At 32.3% G+C, this 18,231-nt stretch overlaps 1 protein-coding gene across 1 annotated transcript in view; it reads right to left on the reverse strand.

The window, feature by feature from the left end:
- LOC130440781 (opioid-binding protein/cell adhesion molecule-like) overlaps positions 1 to 4,635 on the reverse strand; it is a 332,444-nt gene extending 327,809 nt beyond the window's left edge. The window contains exon 1 of the mRNA XM_056774107.1: positions 4,242 to 4,635. Coding sequence (XP_056630085.1) covers positions 4,242 to 4,323 — 82 coding nt within the window. The 5' untranslated portion in view covers positions 4,324 to 4,635. The remainder of the gene's footprint in view (positions 1 to 4,241) is intronic.
- Between the last annotated feature and the right edge of the window lie 13,596 nt (positions 4,636 to 18,231).

The following is an 18,231-nucleotide window of genomic DNA, read 5'->3' on the forward strand; positions in this document are numbered from 1 at the left end:
GTCAAAAACAATAACAAACTTTTTAGGTTGACGGCAACAACGTCAATTTTATTCATAGGGTCAATAGGCGTCAAACGGCAAACGTCACCCGCAAACGACAACGAAAAACGGAAAATCAAGTTTATCAATCGGCCCTCACTCCTACAAGCACCCATTGCCCCCATTATTGAACCAACTATAAATCGCAGCTTGTAATTAAATAACTATGTGAAAAATTCACTTAATATTTTACCTTTGTTGCTAGGTATTATTTTAAATTAAATGCTTCAATCGAAAAGGTTGTCTCACTGCCAGTAAAATGTGGAAAGATGCCCCATAATGTTGAAAATATTTCGTAGAAACTCCAAATAGCCCTATCCTCTTAAACGACCATCAAAAAATTGTGGACCTACTAATTGGTCATTTATGACACCAATCCACACGTTAAGCGTACAACTTAACCTGGAATGACATTCTCGAATAGCATGGATGTTTTCTTCTGCCCACATATACGAGACATATTTTTCCTTCTCTTGTAAATTGGGATTCGTCTCTAAGAGTTGGTCGATGATTGTTAAACCAGATTCAAAATTTCAAACTATGGATTTCATCTCCAGGATGTAGTCGTTGAATCATTTGAAAATGATATGAGTACAGATGATTTTTTTGAGAACTTTACCCGCTTTTGAATTATAACATAGTTCTTGATTTACTTGTCTTCCTGCATGCCTCTTTGTTTTACCATTAGGAAAAGTGCCATCCTCTCGTAAATAATTGAAAATTGACCCAAATGTTGAATGGCTGGGAGCTTGATGATTAGGGAATATCCGGTGATATTCTCTATATAGCAACTCTACCATTACCATTAAAGAACCCATAAAGAAAAATTATGTCAGCATATTTTGTGGTCGAATCCTGAAGTGGCATTTTGAACGAAACTATCAAAAGCTCTACCAAAGATAACATATTAATACGTAAAGTAGATACACACAGAAGAATATATTCTTGTTCGGAATAATAACGCTTGACAATGATAATAATGATAATTGGTAAAAAATATAAGTTTTTAGAGTTGCTCGTTATTTTTATTCGGCGTAGTTGATCACCCCGAAGAAGAGGACTTGACACTCTTTAGTTGCCACATGATATCCTCCCTGAGAGACTCTACATGTGGTAGAAGTATGTAAAGTTCTTCATGACTCACCCTATATTACAAAAGTGGATTTGGATCGAAAAAGTTCAATTTCTCCTAAATTGTTAGATTAATCGCCTTCGAACAAATATACTTTCAAGGACAGTAGACATACAAAAAAACAATCGAATCTAAAAAAAAAAGGGAATTGGGCAGGGAATTCAATGATAAACAAAAACCATGTTTTCTATAAAACCACAACAAATTTGGAAAATAAGTGGGATAATTTAAAGATTCGATATAGAATCATATGAAGAATTTTAAAAAATTAGGTTCGATTCCTCCGTTTCATGTAAACTAGTTTAAACTATCCGCAGACAGCCGATAACATTTAAACTGAAGTTTTGCAGTAAACACCATCTATAAAACGTAAATTAAACAATATCCGTAGTTTAAACCGACGTTTAGGGTTTAAAATTCACTTATAAAATTGGGGATAAGTACGTAAAAGCTCAACTTAAAATTTTTTCCCAAGACTGCTGACTCATAAACAAACAATAATGCAGCAGAGTTTAAAAAAATGTAAAAACAAAATTATACCGTCAATTTATAAACTGAAACAGACACTTTAAATACTATTAAATAATGGTGTCAATTTCCTAACATTTTTCGCGTTGTTCATTTAATACAATTCAATATATGTAGTTTTTTGTATTGGTTATTTATAAATGGTTTATATAGAAAAAATTTTGAATAATTGTTCGAATATGTAATTTTGCAATAGTTACACATGTTTTTTGTATTTTGTTTATTTATTTGAAAACTGTCATCGTCTGTAGCTTTCAAAATAAGGGAGATAAGTTGACAAATCAATTCACAGAGTACTACTAAATTATGAAAGAAACTCATTCTTTCACGAATAATTTATTTTGAATCAAAAACTAGGAGAGTATCGATTTTACATTAAATGCACTACAATACTGAATTATAGAGCCCCAGTTAAAATTCCTAACAGTAATATAACCTCTAAACTTCCATCGCAAATATTTCTCTTTCATATGTGTTTAAAAAATTACTTTTTAAAGAGCACCCAACTTAGACAAATACGTTCACGATTATTTTCAAGAGACATACAGCACAACAATATTGGATCCACCATTTTACGAAAGTATCAGAAGAAACAACTACAATTTCTCAACAAATAGCCAAACCCCTTCACCATAATCGATTCTTATACCCCAAATTATATTAACCACAATATGTTAAACATATGGAATCTCCGATTAACAGTTTTTTTGGAAGAAATGAAAAAATACTTTAACAACTATATTATATTCACTGCCGCTTCTCTCGTTCTCACCCCAAATACATCCTTGAAATCCAATTTCAAAAGGGTAACTTCTACAGAATCGTGTCTCTCATATTGAGAGGTACGTTTAGCTCTTTCCAAACTATATCCAACACCCATAGGCAAAAATGCAATCGCCTTACTGCTCAAAGAAAAGTCGTATCGAAAAAATTTAAAACACAAATAAAAAATTCAATTCTCGTTATAAAAAACTTCAATTCATAATCGAAATCTAACAAAATTATAAAATTTCTTTCCTTGATATCATATCATGGTCAAAGTTCAAAGTAAAAATATCTATATAAGTAATTTCCATTTTTATAGATATTTTTACATTGTACTTTGACCATAATTTCAGTCCCTGATAATGAATACAAAGGTATTCAAAAGTTTGGAAATATTTTGGATATAGTACACTTTGATGTTTAATTTTGCCATAATCCCACTACGAAAATACGTATACCTTCTTCGTCTTCTTCGTCTCTAATTCGGTTTTATTGAATCCATAGATTTTTCGACTTATCCACATAAACCTTTCATTTCAAATAACCCTAGAGAAAAAATTTATAAATCTGATATTTAGAGATCTTGGAGGCCTCTATTATAGTCATGGTCTACCAATATACCTCCCAGAAAAACAATGCTTTGGAAACTCTTGATCATCACGTGTATAATTCGAAGAGGACTATATTACAGTAATCAGATTCTATCATGTGGTGAATTGGGATTGTTTCCGTTTAGAAACATATTTTTTCAGAAAATTAAAGATCAATAATAATTGTGCTATTAAGTATTTACATTACATAGATCCTAAAAAATGTCACAAAACTATATATAGCGATCAAGATAATCATTATTGGACTCTTGATATAACTGAATTTTGTACTGATCTCGTTTTCCAGAATACGGAATGCCAACAGTTGACGTATACTTGTTTATATTATTAGGATTATAGTCAATAATATATTTTCACGTTTTCTAATGCTTGTGCAACGTTTTGAATATTGTTAACGCCACTTTTTCTAAATATTTCCATAATTTTATTGACTTGCTTAAAGGATACGTCATTTCTTTACTTAAAGTAGCCATAATTTACCTCTAAATCATTTTTACTCGAAATATGATGTATTTGACAAAAAGTCGAAAGAGATTTTAACTTAATTTAATTTAAATTTAACTTTTTTTAATTGCAATATGAAGTTTAATAAATAACCTTTTTTAACATTCTCTAACTAAAAAATAAAATAATTTTTTTATTATTCTGTAGAAATACATTAATTTCTTTTATTATTTAACACCGCTCTGTATATTTGAAATCAACAGAAAAAAATTACAAAAAAATGGAAAAAATAAGTCTCAATTCAAATTATGAAGTTATAGTTAATATTTCGCCCTCCTGTTTATAATTTTTAAAGTGATTTTTAAAAAATTTAGCTGCTTTCATGTTTATTTATAAAAAAATTTTTATATCTATTTTGAACAAAATATGAATGGTTTAAATACCTTAAATAAACATACATTGTGAAACAAAACCATAATATTTAATATTTTCATTAAAATATATCTTATCAAAATTTTATTCTCTCAATATTTGGAAAAACTTTATTCACGTGTCTTTAAACCAACCAATTTCTATTAATTATGTATGTCGAATCAACTCGAAACGTATTTTCATATTCCAATAAAAATTCAAGAATAAAATCATCGTTTTTTGGTATTTTCAACAAACTTATTTTGCTGACTGTATTATAATTCCAAAAAATATAGACATTGATGACTCACCTCCACTGAGTATACCCAAACAGCAAGCAAAAAAACTAGAAATCGTATAAAAAAACACGAACGTTAAACTCATAATTCCCATGTCCTTCTAAAAAACTGTATAAAAAAACTTCATTATTAAAATGTTAGATACATCTCACTCAGAAACGTTCAAAATTACCACAAACATATTTTTATTAACCTTGTTAAGTTCATATTATATTAGTTTCTCAACTTTAGGTATCAATTTCTCTAATATTGAAATAATAAAAAAGAATCCCGCCAAAAATATCGTCGCGACGAAAAACGCGTGGCAGATTCCCGCTAGTTCCTAAAGCAGCGTGCGATGCTGTGCTTTCGTAATTCTGCACTGATCAGCCAAAAGCTCTCTACCATCGAGTAAGCCACGACTTCTGAAACAGTTGCACACTTTGCGGTTGGGAGTGAACGATTTGCATACTCTCTGACTGTCGACCACGTTGCCGCAATTAAGGGAGAAGTCTTTAATATAGGGATGTTATATTCAATATGGATTTCCTTAATAACGTAAAATGTTTATTGTAAATTTATAGATTCTTCAAATATTTGCATTTTATCATGAATAACAGCTTTTTTCAATAAAAGAGAGTTGAAATAGTTAAAAAATTGTTTACAATTCGTAGACAAGATCTTGTAAATAACTTTACAACAAAAACACAAATAACTAAATAAAAAATGCACCAAATAAGTTTGAAATATACAGTGAATACACAACTACAAATGAATAACCATATTTCTATTCAAAATGTACATGTGAAAATTTTTTTATGTAACTAGCTGACCCGACAAACGCTGTTCTGCGAAATATTTTTCTAGTTCAATTGAAATAACTAACATACTACGAGGATATATTAAAAAATTCTTAGCCTACTATAGAACCAAACAAAATTTCAATGTCAAAATATTCTATTGCTCAACATATTCTCCTTTTAATTCGATACTTTTGTTACAGCAAACCTGCAACGTCTCTAGACCTTTCAAAAAAAAAATGTTTCTTCTTTCTTTGCAAACCAGACCTTCACAGCTTTTATTACCTCTTCGTTAAAAGAAAATTTACGACCTTTTGTACTTTTTTCAGTTGAGGAAAGAGATGATAGTCGGACGGAGCCAAATCTGGTGAAAAAGGGGGTGTTCTAGTAATTCAAACCCTAAATCATAAAATTTTTGCAGGGCAACATGAGATTTGTGTGCAGGGACGTTGTCCTGCAAAAACAAAACACCGTTGGATAGCTTTCCGCGTCTTTTCTCTTCAATATTTTCCCGTAGAGTGGTCAGTAATGTCGAATAATAATCTCCAGTTATTGTTCCACCCTTATCCAAAAAATCAATCATGATTACTCCATGGCAATCCCATAAAACTGAAGCAAGAACTTTTCCAGCAGATTTTTGGATATTAAACTTCTAAGGTCTTGGAGAACCAGAGTGTCGCCATTCCATCGATTGTTGCTTTGTTTCTGGATGGTAGAAATGTGCCCAAGTCTCATCCATAGTAATAATTCGGATTAAGAAGTCTAAATCGTTTTCAAATCTACTACCCTTGTATGCTTTTGGTCAACATTCCAACATTTCGGGATCCATTTTGCGGCAATTTTTCTCTTGTCCAAATTGACGTGAACTATATGATGAACGCGTTCTTATGCAATATTCAGTGCCTCAGATATATCCATTTTAGCCCAATTCGACGGTCTGATAAAATCATGTCATGAACTGCATCGATATTTTCGCGGACTGACACAGAAACTGGCCTTCCCGATTGGTCATCATCTTCAATGGAAAATTTACATCTTTTGGAGCTTGCAATCCAAGTTTTCACGGTTTCATACGAAGGAAATTGATCACCAAGGGTATTAAGCATATCTTCGTAAATCTGCTTACCTCTTAACCCTTTTAGATACAGGTACTTGATGATGACTCAATACTCCAGTTTTTCGATTTTCACAATTTCGGTGGACATCTATTTTCTTTCAATTTATTTCGTAACTCTGGTTTACTTTTTTGACGTCAAACTTTACACTGACACTTCTAATAAGTTATTGTTCGTTGCTATGGTAATCCAATATTTTGTTTATGCATGGAACTGATCTAGGCTAACTAGATATCAATACATCTTCGTATATTACATGTATATGATATCAAAACTCAATCAGATAATGAAATTAAATATGCGGCAATCCTAAAATATTTGATAATTTGTTTTAATTATTAATTTCAACATTAATCCAGTGTGTGAAATGCTCAGAATTAAATATACATACAAGTCGTTTACAGCGTAGTCTCTTCGTAAATATGCCTTGCGAAAAGCCGGAAAAGATGTATTAGATTTGATTTCAATTGGCAAATGATTGTGCATTTTTTCGCATTGTATATTATTGAGCCCTCAACTAATTCTGAACCTGGAATTTTTGTGCTCCACGTTTCTAAGTGAATAGCTGTGTAGCGAACAGAAGAAGTGGAGTTCCTTGGGACCTGATCTTAGCGCAAAACAGACAGTACTCAATTTTATAGATAGAGCAGTGATATGTAATTCCCAATTAAAAGACTTGACCAAACAAGATCAAGTAGTTATTGACACAATTGTGTCACTTTAAAGTGTGCACGTCAGCATCAGGTACTCTATAAATACAAACAATATACAGGTCATAGACGATAGAGAATTCGAACAAAAAGATCGATTAATACATTAAAAAGTAAAAAGGCTACAGAACATTTGAAATAATTGTCGTCTAAGTTCTGTCTTTGGCTTGCATTGCACCCAACGTTGAATCTAGAAGTAGTTATATTTCTGGAAGGATTTTTCTCTATTGTGGCACTATTTTGATCAATTTATGAATATATAGGAATTTATAAGAAAACATCTATCACTAAAGAAAAATGACTGGCCATACACTAAGAAATTATATCGAACAAATAGACTTTTCTTATTAAAAATTCATTCAAAATATCTCATTGAAGAACTTGTCGGGAACAGACAAAAAGTGAAACTCACAAAAAGTTTTGGCGATCTGAAATTAATACTTCTAACTTCTCAGCCTCATTCGAATGCCAGGTGCAGCCCCCATTGGTTGAAAAACACTTCATCGTCCACTTCACAGTCCAGACTTATCACCATGTGAAACCAAACATCAATAGAAAACATTCAACTGCAACTAGTTAGCTACTCGTCCAATTTAATTATACGAAAATAGGATGAAAACATAATAACAAATTTGAGAAAAATTATAATCGAAAGAGAGAATTACATATAGTGTAATATTCGTCTTATTTATTCAAACAATTTCCAGCGACGAGGGGAATTCATACATACGGTATATCTTACTTACGTAATTTATTTATATTAGCCCTAGATACACTAAACTAGTCCCTATTCACTAAACTATCCAATAAGACTTATTACTAAACACTGATCTGATTTTTAACATACCAATTTATTTAGATAGGTACTCAATCTACTTTCCACTATCTAATGTGATCACTATGACAAAAGTAACTTACTCTGGCTGCTAAACTTGCGCCTATTTATATACAAAAGACTTCTAGATAATTCGGGTCTAGAATGTAAGCCCACAAAAAAGTGTTCAGAGAAATTGTCACTATAAATACCATCACAGCCTGATACAAATATTCTATGAAAACTTTACAAAGAATATCGCATCTTCTGCACGCGACCTCTAAACTTTAGATTCTATTAGCATAGTCGAACCGGAGCGGCTTCACGGTTCGACTATGTCAGTGGACAAGTTCATAACAAAAGAAAAAAAAATTGAAGGATTAAGGTTCGTTTCCAAAAAAGCGGTGTGGTCATAAAAGGAAGGTATGAAAATCCAAAAAGCAATAACAGTGGGTAGACTAACAATCATTTGTTTAACGGTTCCTTATAAATGGTTGAAAATATTCAGCAACAATACATTTACTCCAGCTTTTGAATATATTACGAAAAACATTCCTTAAAATGTCTCACAATGTTGCATACAAGCTCATTTGTGTTTAATCAATCCGCTAAAAACATGATTTTCACTTTGGATTTGCCGATTTTTGTAACTCCGAAGATTGCCTCTTCCTTTCCAGATCATATTCAAATATCCTCATTACTAAAAATAACCTTATCCATCAATTGGAAATCGAGGTTTTCTTGGTAAGCTTCAACGCGAGTTCTGAATCTCAGTGAATACTTTTTGTACCATCGAAGTATACACATTCAACATGCTGATATGGTTTGTGACAATATTAACATACCAGCTATTAAAAAATTATAAATTTGGGCTCAACAATTCTCTCGCACACGGCACATCATCGTTGTTATCGGTCCTCGACGTAGATCTCGTCCTGGTCTTTCCGTGCCATAGAAACACTTGCCGATCTAACGGGACTTATTCTTTCTAAGCTGATTCTTCCCAAGTTTCCCCAAAACTTTGAAGCAACTCTTTCTTCTAAGTAGCGCTTTATTATTACTTGTAATATACCAGTCTGAACCGGTTCAATCGCGTTCCAACGTGTAAACGCGTCGTAATATTTGACTAATTATATTTTTTAATGAACAAACCTTGTACCGTAAGTTGGCATCCAAAGTATTACATCAAATTTCTCTTTCATCATTTAGTTACTATGAAATAATAATATTTCGTATGTGTCGAATTTATTTTGATTTGGGTATTATGATTCACATAAAGGGATGTCCCCTTCTTCATATTACATGGAGAAAATCCAATTTACTATCATTTGAAAAATAGATGTAACCACAAAATCACTCCCTGTTGAAATATGCAAATTTCAATTCATTCTATATTTTTAAGCGAGATTTGAATTTGTATAATAAGCGAGAACGTGTCCCTAAGGATGACGTCAGCTGTGGTCAACCCCAAAGAGTTAACTCCCTACTGGGAGCCATAGGGTAATACCCTAACCTATATATATATATATATATATATATATATATATATATATATATATATATATATATATCAATTGGATATTGCTTTTTGAAATCAATAAATTCAATATTACAAAATTTATCTTAACGCTATTCTTAACTAATCAATTCCTAGACTGTGAATACATAAGTGTTCGTACAGTTAGTTAGTACACTTTTCCACAATCCCAAAACATACATAGCATCTGTCAATTGATTTTTTGACTTAGTTTTTGGCTATCATTTTCTGAAATGCAAGTTGTATACTTTGATCAATTTGATCGAAAATACTGTACATGGCGAAAGAAAGGTTTTTTGGCCAGGACCATGGGATGGAAACTTGGCAAAAATCCATCGTTAAGATTACGAATTGATCACTAATCTACTTCATACTTCTATTTGTGCCTCGAGTGATATATCTTGTGTCCAAATCTATGAAAATGGTTCAGCGTAATGAAATATGTTCCTAAGTTGAAATCGTTTCACAAGCAAATACCTATTTCAATAACATCAATATATTATTTTTCGAAAGAGAAAAAGTGATGAAAGATTGGAAGGAACGTTGAAAAGTAAAATGAATTTTTTCATACAAAAGTCAAAAGCTAAAGTGTTTTTTCAAAATATAAGAGAGTAGGTAATTGACTCGTCCCCGTACTTAGTCGAATAATCATCTATCCCGCCACTCGGGCAACAAGGGCAACAACAAGGTCGATTTGTTTGCTAGACTGTGATCAGCAGATCCACCAATGGTTCCAGAACCCTTTCTGGGTATATCCAAAAGTGTAGCTATAGCACTTTCCAGGAGTCTGCTGTGGAGATGGAAGGAAACATCTAGCCTGAGACAAACTAAGGTACATAATGATGAGCCTTCTACTTATTTTACTAAATAACTGCTCCAGTTAAATAGGCAAGAAATTTGAATGATCACTAGACTTCTAGCTGCATTTGACCATACCATGCTATGCTACTGGTGTTTGGTGGAGGAAGAAGCTGCAGAAACTCGTATATACCCAGCACTCGAAACTGCGAAGTTCAAACGCCCAGAGAAGCTTCTCACAGTTTGCCTAGTAACGTTAAAAGGCTCAAGACAAAGTGCCTAATTAGCTTCTCAAGAAAATATGGGCAACCAAGGGAGCCGTTAGTTTTTGATGAAGGATTCGTGATGAGCAAATTACGCGGAATATTTTAGTTTATAGCTCGTTAGGGCTCTTGACATAATTGTGCTGGGATCACAGAAGTACGTGAAGCACAGTGAATAAATGCATTATTACTCGTAAACTGTGTAATTGAAAGTATGGAAATTCAAATATTTGTCTGTAAGACGGTGTTATCAGTAAAGTCACTTTTTTGAGATATTCAATTGAAATGGTTTGGAATTCTAGGAATGACACAATATATAGATTTATTAAGAACCGGTAGTCAATGGCACGAATTCTTAAATCCCATAAAACGGGTCTTTACCGATTTGGAATCCTCCAGTAATTAATAGAATATAATTATGAGAAATGACTATAATTTTGGGAAAATATTGATTTTGTTTTCTAATAACTCTCTAGGTGTATGTTAAATTATGACAAAATTTTCGATACTGAGCGAAAAGTAATCCAAGTAAGTGAATAATTTGCTAATAAAATTACAAGACCAATTTTCCCTACCAAAACTCTCAATGGAAAACGATATCTGGAACTCTTACACAGAAAATTGGTGCTAATCCCTCGAATAGAGACATTGGATTTTAATAATATCGTACATCTGCTCATTTGTTAAAACTTGTTTGCGAGTATTTTGATGCTAAGTTTTCGTAATGATCACACTATTTACACTACCAATATAACAGAACTCACTCTGTCCGACGCGTGTTTCGATAAGCAAGTTATCATATTCAGAGCCTAAATTTCTGAAGACGATAACGTGGTTATCAACACGTGGGTCAGTTAGGGTACATAGTGTGTTCAGTATGAATGCAAATTTTGAGCTAAAAGTACGAATTAGAAATTAGTGTAGATTAAGTTTGGCCCAAGTTATTAGGTTTATTCACATTATATTTCGATTGCATTCAAAGTACGATGGTTTTTTTTTTAAGTTCAGATCTCACATTATGCAGTAGGTGATCGGAGTGCATAGCAGGCGACTGCGCATTTTCCTCGCTCAAACGATCTGTCAGCAGTGATTCTAACATATCATTCGAACTGCGGTCATACAAAGATGAATGTCGCTATTGATTCTCCTGCCAAGTGTGAATCGAGAGCAACATAAATTCATCTAAGAATGAGTCTAGTATATGGAGACACCTTTATGAGTGATGGCATTGTTCGTAAATTGTGTCTAAAATTTTAAGATATCCGAACTGATGTTTATGATAAAGGGAGTCAAGGATGCAAATTTGTTGCAACAGAAGACATTGTTCGGGTAATTGATCAAGTGATCATGGAACTCGAAGATTTACCATAAATGAATTACCGATGCAATTTCCGAAAATTTCAAGATCTGCCTCTATCGTTCCTAAACAGTTGCGTTACAGAAAAGTTTGTGATCGCCAACTATGTTGAATGATAACCACAAAACTCGCCAGATGGGTGCAGCTTTAAAGTTTCTTGACCGTTACTATACTAATGGAGGAGATTTTCTTAAATCTATTGTGACAGGTGATTCGACATGGATTCTTTATGACACGCCCGGAACGAAACATCAATCACAACAATGAATGCACACAATTTTTCAAACGAGAACCACAAAATTTTAATGAACTTCCAAAAGCCTTAAGATCACGGGAACTCTTTTTTGGAATCAAAAAGGTATGTTTCTTGTGGAGTTTATACAGCATGGAATAACAATTAATGCAGATTCTTTCTTACGCTTACGAAAAATTATACTAAATAAACTAAGAGGCCGTCCCGACATCCGAGTAATTTTCATCTTTTCTTGGAACTGGATCAGTGGGATGGAGGGACGCTAAGCTGACGTGGAGCTCAGAGAAACAGTCACAACTCACTTCCATTGTCGGCTACATATTATGAAAAGGATATATCAAAGTTCACAGATATGACAAATGCTTTTATCGTTAAGATAGAGAAATAAGCTGTGGTATACCTTACTTTCGGTTATGAAGTCTTTTTGGTATATTCACTTTCACTTTACAGCCCATTAGAGGTTAATAAAAACAATCCTCGTAGTATCATATACTTCATCATCTTCATCATCATCAAGCCTTTCAGTCCTTTGGATTATAGCTATCGCTTATAGCGCTTTAAAATAATTTTTTGAGGTGGATTACAATTCCTTTTTTGTATTTTTGTTTTCATTATAGTTTATCGTTTGTCTTGGCTGATTTTGTTATTATTTTACATTCCTTTCGGTTCCTGCATTTTTCCCTCTAGTTCTCTATATTAAGTGCTTTTATGTCCTCTATTTCATTTCTAAAAGTATTTCTCCATTGTCCATTGCGATATTCTTTTGCTCATTTCAGTTGGTTTTCATCTCATTATATGCTCAGCTCAGTTTAGTCTTTGTGCTTTTATGGATCTCACTCTATTTTCCTTCTCCAGCTCTTTCTGTATTTCTTCGTTGTTCTTTTCTCTCGTTTCTCCCTCTTGTGTTTTGCTTGGACCTGTTATAGCTCTCGTTATTTTTCTCTCGGTTCTTATTAGTTCTTCTTCTTCCTTTTTGTTTATTACTGTTGTTTCCATCGCATACGGGATACTGGTCTTATTAAGGTTTTGTACATTTTTATTTTATTTTGTTTTTTTTTCCTTCTTCCAAATGCTTAATAGCATTTTCGTATCCTTTCCTTTATCCTGTCTCTGGTTGTTTGTGCCAACATTATTCCTAAATAGTAATTTATACTTGTATTTGTTAGTTTTCGGTTGGTTTCATCTTCTCTCTGGTTTTCTCCCTATTTTCATATATTTTGTTTTCTTTTGTATTCATTTCCGGTTCGTAATTGCTTGCTTCTGGTTCTAATTTGTAGATCGCCTTTATTAATTCCCTCTATCCATTTACTTTGATAGTCACATCATCTGCGTATGCTACTATCTGTATTACGCCTATCAAATACTTAATTTGCAGCAGCATTTGCTTGGCAGAAATAATTAGACCCAATCATTCAAATACTGATTCGTCGTAACTAATTCTTATCTTGTAATTGTTAAGGAATGAAACTACAATATTTTTCAGTTATTTACAACTTTATAAGTCCTATAAAAAGAACTATCAAAAGATGTTATTATTTAATGGCGTCATATTTTTAAATTGGAATTTCCTATATACAAAAAATTTTATGTTAGAATTTTTGGATCGGAATATATCATATCATTTGAACTATTGAATTTAATACAAATTACAAGTCTCCCTGTGAAATTATCACCAGCCTGGCAGATGCTTTATAATATATTCTCACTTCACTACTGGTGCTCACATATTTATGTCTGTAGATTAAGCCTTTCGAGCATTATGATATTAACGACGCTTTTGTTCAGCTTCTCACTTCCCTCTTTAACTCTATATTATTTGTTGTACTTGCCCCCAAATATTCAAGATCCCTAACCTGTTCTATACCAGGATTAAGGATTACAAATTTGCATATCGGGAACTAACGTAACGTCATTGGTCTGACGGATTTGTATTGAATTGATTATGGTTGGAAGTAAAAATAAAGAGCTGAGGTGAAGAATATTTTATGTGTTTATAGAAACTATAACCACATTTTAGCTCGAATTCAAGTTTTGAGAGAACAGAATATTTTTTATCTGGAAAGATTATAAATCTTCTCAAATATAAAAGGAAGATATTGAGAAAGCATTCGAAGAATGATAACATGTGAATTTAGTAAAAATATTATTTGTGGAAGTCCAGAAAGGGTTTAAAAAATGAATAAATATGAAAATACTCGGAATTAAATAAGAACAACAATTTTGTTTTTCCTTGATATTTTGTCTCAAATTAAATTTCGGAACGCAACCATAATATTTGACATTTGACAACCAACTATTTGTAGATTTATGAATCTTAAGTTTTGTCACACATTTTATTTCTGGACGCAACAATAAAATTTGACATTTGACAACCTATAAGTAGATCGATGAATTGTAAGTTTTGTCACAAATTTTATTTCTGGAGGAATCAATAATATTTGAAATTTGACAACCAACTATTTGTAGATTTATGAATCTTAAGTTTTGTCACAAATTTTATTTCTGGACGCAACAATAATATTTGACATTTTACAACCAACTATAAGTAGATCGATGAATCTTAAGTTTTGTCACAAATTTTATTTCTGGATGCAACAATAATATTTTACATTTGACAACCAACTATATGTAGATTGATGAATTTTAAGTTTTGTCACAAATTTTATTTCTGGATGCAACAATAATATTTGACATTTGACAACCAACTATATATAGATTGATGAATTTTAAGTTTTGTCACAAATTAAATTCCTGAACGCAACCATAATATTTGACAGTTGACAAGCAACTAATATATCAATCTATCTCTATGTCGATCGATACCTCAGAAAGACATTAAATCCTTTTAACTTTGTGAGTGATAATTACCGCTACGTGTGCGAGAACTTTCTTTGCTTCGGTGATTATTTGTTATAGTGACACTTCACTGTTAACATGCGAGTATTTTGCAACAATTGTAAGTGTAGGTGTAGTGGTAGTGTAAACAGTGTTGTCAATACATAGAACATGGCCCATTCAAACAGCAATTTTTACTATTGACAACCCAATTCACTACATCGTGAATATCAAACCATATTTCATCTAAATAAATTATTTGTCTATTAGAACTTTGGTAGTTTTTTATCTGACGCGAATAATCTTGTCGCCATCTAACAATCCTTGACGATTCGGTTATTGCCATCCGTTCATACATTTTTTTTTTGAGTTTAAAACCACATGCTGACAAAACCTGACGCATTATTTTTAAACTGATATAATCGTATTCTGGCTAATCTGCTACCTTTTGCTGTATTACTTCTAATGTCGCAGCCCTGTTCTCCTTATGAAAACTATAAATTGTCCTACGTAGAAAATCTTGAGTAGGTTTGTCTACTGATTTCAGTTTTCCTTTACAAGTTTTTCGGTTCTGTGAATGATCCATAGCAACCCCTTTCGTGACTACTCGATATATGGAAAATTTATTTAATCTAGTTAATTAAGCAATTCTTATTATGATGGCGTTATCAGATTGCTGAATATTTTCCTTTTTTAAACATTCGGATATATTTAAAATAACTCGCAGTGTTTGTATATCTAAATCTTTATTAGTAAATTCAAACCTGTCTTCATTCTCATTATACTGTACAATTTCATTGCCTTCACTCGCCCATGGTCTAAATAACATTTCTATTTTTTGAAGAAATTTATGAATTAAATTAAAATCACCAAGCCACGCCGATGCTTATAGCAGACTTCCTGGCTGGAATATTTCGAAGAACTTGCATACATACGGCTTCGGCCAATAGAAATGCATTTATGTTTACGATTCGTGGTTTTCATTGGAAAACAATGTACATGATGAGTCCACGTGGACTGACGGTTTGTTAGATGTTTACCGAATTTTATACGGGGAGTAAACATTATTTTTCATTTCTCAATTTGGTATGAGTGTTGTGCGTATTTATTAAAATGTTGATTGTTCCTCGCATAACTGTCTTCTACAATTGATATTAGAAGAGCTCTACTTAATAAATTTTTCACTCACCAACTCATTAATCCTCAGACTTTTCTAGCATAGATGTAGAAGAAATATTTTTTCTTCATTTGGTTCCACATTTACTTCATGTTTAGCCTATCTCCAGTCCATTCCTTTCTTTTTTCAAGTTATTTGTCTGTTTCCGTACTTCATTTCCTTCTGAATCTGCATCTTCTTTTCCTGAGAATTTATTTCTGATTCTTGTACAATCTTATCTGTTCTGTCCATTCATTTTGGTCATTCTCACTATATGTTCCAACTAGATCAATTATTTTTGTTTGACTTTTTACACTGCACTCACTACATTTTTTGATGTCTAATGCTGTTCCTTATTTTATTGATATCTTCAGTATCTTCATTATAATCTGTTGATCAACACCCATGATTCGCAACCATAGAAAAGTACTACGTATGTGTATGTTGTCTTGTTTAAGTCAACTCAATTGTTCCTAGATACTTGTTAAGATCTTTTTTTATTCCAAAGAATGTCATGAAACTGTAATTTCTTCATTAAATTGCTTCGTAAACACAACTAAAAGCTTTTGTAGAAATCAAAAATTACTGATGCTGTGAAAAATTTACTGCTAAATATACTTCATTTGAAACTGAAAACACTGCGTTATTAGGTGAACTGTTAAAACTGGTTTGTTTTAGAAGAATCGACAAAAGGCGTCTTTTCATTAGCCTTTCAATGATTTGTGGGTGGCTTTTGAAGTAGGCGTGAGTGTGTGTGATTCTTGTATTTTAAGTTCAAATATTGCTACTACTCTCTAACGCTCTTTGATTATTAATTGTGGCTGAGTTGTTGTGGCTTCTCTTTCATCGTTTCATTTCTTCTATCCCTCCTCCGGATATTGCATCATTAGAATGTGCGTTTTCATGCATGTGATCATTTAATAAGAAGAGAAAATCATTACATCATGAAAAAAATATAATTAATACCCATATCGACCATTTTCACGAATGGTACAACTTTCACCATCGAATTTGAATATTCATGTTTGGATAAAACTGTTTTTTGACGTAATTGTTCAAAATTACTTAGCAAATACAATGTATCATTTAGATTAAGCCTGCATCGAAAGATGCTAATTTAGGATGGTAAAGGGATAAATAACTATTTGCGAACTTTTAATAATTTAGTTTAAGACTAGCAATCATGGAACTAAAGCAAATCCTTTGTCCGGTTGAAATATTTTCGTTCACCTTGATATACCTGGTAAGAACTTTATTATATATTAAAGTCATTAAGTTTCGCCCAGAATTAATACTAAGAACTGGAAGAAGAAAGTCATCTTAATTTTATCAAATCTATAATTTACAAGCAGGATGAATACAATATAAATAATGGAGCTTCAATCATTTTTTGTTTAATCTGTAAAATCTAAGCTTCTAAATTCAATACCATATATTCGACATCTGAACATTATCAGTCAAAACACTTATTATTTGCAGACATTTCAATCCGACGCTGCTTTTAACAGACGATTTTTCGATACAGTTTTCAATACCTGCAAATGTAGTAAGTATATTCAAATTACGTTTAGATGAATATTGAATTCTATCATAACTACACAGGATCATAGGAATGTCCGTTTGGTAAACGAAATTAACACAATACAACTTTTTAAGAAGAATACTTAACCAGTACTTTTTTGATTTGAGGGGCCGTTTGTACCAGTAAATTATCCAATTTCTACTATAGATTTAGGTCTGTTGACGAAACTACTAAGCGTATGAAGTTGTACAATAAATTTTTCCAAAGACCACATTGGAAACTTAAATACCAATCATTTTACGTCGTTCGTTTCCTTTTAGATTTTTCATACTTGAAACTGAAATTTTAGCAGAAACGGAATGTTTATACTTGTAACAACTGCCAAATTACAAGAAATAATTAATAACATTTTCAGTCAATGCCTACTTTACTCGCTAAACTGTCTACAAGTGTATGGATTTTTTGTCCCTACACCTATCAACCACGACAAACTATTATTTCGTTCAGGACTCGAAACCAAGGATATTCAGATTATAAAAAATCTGTATTGGAATCAAACAGCACATATCCGATTTGGAGACATGAAAAGTCAGGACATAGGCATTACTAGGAGAGTTAGGCAGGGTTGCAATCTATCGCCGCTGCTGTTCAACTTGTACACAGAGCAAATATTTATAGAGGCGCTGGAAGAATGTGATAAGGGCATCAAAATTAACAGTGTACCAATCAACAATCTCCGCTATGTGAATGATACTGTCTCATTGGCAGATAACGTCGAAGTTCTACAGATGCTTCTCAATAGAGTAACTACAATACAAAAGCTAGACTTAGGATCAACAGAAAAAAAACCAAATTTATCTTGT

Source organism: Diorhabda sublineata, chromosome 2 (genome assembly GCF_026230105.1).
Source record: "Diorhabda sublineata isolate icDioSubl1.1 chromosome 2, icDioSubl1.1, whole genome shotgun sequence".
Classification (NCBI taxonomy): Eukaryota; Metazoa; Arthropoda; class Insecta; order Coleoptera; family Chrysomelidae; genus Diorhabda; species Diorhabda sublineata.